Below are 2,902 nucleotides of genomic sequence, written 5' to 3'. Positions count from 1 at the left end.
GAAATAACCAACGATAGTGTACGGCCTTCACAGAAATACCTACGCGCCATCCTGGATTTTCCGACACCAAGGAACATCACAGATGTGCGGTCATGGTTTGGACTAGTCAATCAGGTGTCATATGCCTTCAGTATGACTGAGAATATGCTTACTTTCCGTCAGTTGCTCAAACCAGATCAACCGTTTCAGTGGACTGAAGATCTCCAACGACTTTTTGAGGAATCTAAAATTGTCATTGCCAACGAGATTGAGCAGGGTGTACGGATTTTCGATCCAAGTAAATTGACGTGTCTTGCGACAGACTGGTCAAAGACTGGCATTGGATGCGACAACTTGATCATAGCTGTTGATCATAAGCTATTTTTGAAGTTATTTGGTGATAGATCACTGGAAAACATTCCTAACAACAGACTTCGTAACCTCAAGGAGAAAACACTATGATACCGCTTACGAATGCTTCATGTGCCTGGCATACGACATCGTGCTGCGGATTGTATCTCCCAAAATCCTATTGGTGAGCCTGAGAAACTTGTGCTCGAGAACGACATTGCAGCACTGTCATTTTCTGCCGTCGACATCGCCCACTTTGGTCTAATGAGTGGTCTACGCCTGCCTTCATCAGGACTAGCATTTGTCGAGGAGCATGTCGTGGCATCAGCTTCTTCAACACTAAATGCGATCAATTTACGATCTGTCATCTGGGAGAGCATTAGCACCACTACTACCAGCGATGACAACATGCAGGCGTTAATCGCTCTGATAGAGGCCGGTATACCGGGAACCCGTCACGAGCTGCCTAGGCCACTGCAAGAATATTTCCCATTCCGCGACGACCTTCATACGGTTGATGGTGTAGTACTTTATAAAGACAGAATAGTCATTCCACCATCACTCCGGGAAGAAACCCTTGCCTCCCTGCATTCGGCACATCAAGGGGTGACATCTATGACTTCAAGAGCTGACGCGTCAATCTTCTGGCCTGGTATCACGCCTGCCATCGCCTCCCTACGCGCAACTTGTAACCACTGCAACCGTATTGCTCCATCTAACCCGAATGCACCACCGACTCCTTTGATAACTCCTGACTATCCATTCCAATGCGTGTGTGCAGATTTCTTCCACTACATGGGCTGTAATTACCTAGTGGTAGTTGATCGTTATTCCAACTGGCCGGTGGTGGAGAAAGCCTCTGATGGTTCCAATGGTTTAATAGACTGTCTCCGAAGGACATTTGTTACTTTTGGTATCCCTGATGAACTAGCATCAGATGGTGGACCCGAGTTCACTTCTGCGGCCACACGTCGTTTTCTCAGGAACTGGGGCGTTCACCATAGACTGTCATCTGTAGCTTTTCCCCATAGTAACTGCCGTGCTGAAGTGGGAGTCAAAACAGTGAAGCGTCTGATCACTGGCAACACCAGTCCCAATGGCGACTTAAACACCGACGCATTCCAACGCGCTATTCTCCAGTATCGTAACACACCTGACAGAGACACAAAACTATCCCCTGCTATGTGCGTGTTCGGTCGTCCTATACGAGACTTTATTCCTATACCACCCGGTCGGTACATTCCACACAACACTTGGCTGGAGACTTTAGCAGCTCGCGAGGAGGCTTTACGGAATCGTCACATGCGAGAAAGTGAACGTTGGTCTGAACACACCAAACGCCTCTCACCTCTTGCAGTTGGAGATCATGTACGCATCCAAAATCAAGTTGGTCCTCACCCCCTTAAATGGGACAAGACTGGAATCATTACCGAAGTTCGCCAGTTTGATCAATATGTAGTTCGGGTTGACGGATCTGGCCGTGTTACCTTACGCAACAGGAAATTCCTAAGGAAGTATATCCCAGTCGTTACACCACCAGCGCGCTACACAATTGACAATCAAATTGGACTCTCCCATCGTACGACGTCTCCTACTTCTAACGCCCCAGACACCGTCGTCGGTGAAGAGAGCAACCCTCCCCGTAAGGATACGAGTCCTCCACCATCCACTCCGTTGACTACTAGAACCATACAACGTTCGCCTCGTTCATCATCTGATGTTGATCACCCTTCACCACCATTTGGTATTCGAGACATCTTCAGTCGACGTCATCTAGCGTTTGATTCTCCTGCAACCCCAGTGAGCAAAATCACCACACCCCCGGCAACGATGCCACCTATCTCGACACATACGCCACAAGCAGTAGTTCCGTCCCCTGCACCGATCCGGACTTCTGGTCGTGCCACAAAGAAACCAGCTTGGCATTCAGATTATAAAATGTCCAAATAACAATTGACTTGTTTCTACTTGGAACATTTCCTAAGTGTTATATCTGTTGTGCAACTTTTCACGGAGACTCAGTGCTTCATTTTGTCTATTTTAGGACAATTAGTCGGACATTTCTTAATAATTCTCATATTTCACATCAGTCTTTGTTCCTAGGACTAATACGAGTGACCCTATTACTTACGCGTACCAAAGACTTGGGGGAGATAGAGGATTGTATGCTATGATTAGTTTCTATATGTAATTCATGCTAATTATCATTGTGCAATTTCCCACTACTTTGTGTGTCTTTTCAGACCGTGTTCATTGCTGAATAAACATATTTAAAGTAAACGGAACAGAGTCCCATTTAAAAACCACCCGGGTACAATTTCTACAATAAAAAAAACGACACGTGTACGTTTTATACGACCGAAATAACAACCCGAGTACATTTTTTACGATCGAAAAAAACGTCTTTTAAACGACCCGAGTACCTTTTCTACCGTGAAAATATAACCCGGGTACATTTTCTTACATGAAAAAATGACCCGGGTACATTTTCTACAATGGAAAAACGACCCGGGTACAATTTCTACAATTTAAAAACGACCCAGGTACAATTTCTTTTTTTTACTATGAAAAA

General features: G+C 45.5%; 1 protein-coding gene across 1 annotated transcript; it reads left to right on the top strand.

Annotated features, from left to right (window-relative positions):
• The first annotated feature begins 453 nt into the window (after positions 1-453).
• On the top strand, positions 454-2,280 carry LOC110449433 (uncharacterized protein K02A2.6-like). The gene has a single exon (XM_021496310.1). It carries the CDS (start codon positions 454-456, stop codon positions 2,278-2,280), a length of 1,827 nt encoding a protein of 608 aa, XP_021351985.1.
• The last annotated feature ends 622 nt before the right edge of the window (positions 2,281-2,902 follow it).

This window comes from Mizuhopecten yessoensis, unplaced genomic scaffold (assembly GCF_002113885.1).
Source record: "Mizuhopecten yessoensis strain PY_sf001 unplaced genomic scaffold, ASM211388v2 scaffold447, whole genome shotgun sequence".
Taxonomy (NCBI): domain Eukaryota; kingdom Metazoa; phylum Mollusca; class Bivalvia; order Pectinida; family Pectinidae; genus Mizuhopecten; species Mizuhopecten yessoensis.
Note: the sequence above shows the minus strand (reverse complement) of the source record. Positions and strands in the feature narration are given on the sequence as shown.

What these genes read in the sequence shown, in the direction of transcription:
- LOC110449433 (XM_021496310.1), top strand. Translation starts at nt 454, where the DNA reads ATGCTTCATGTGCCTGGCATACGACATCGTGCTGCGGATTGTATCTCC.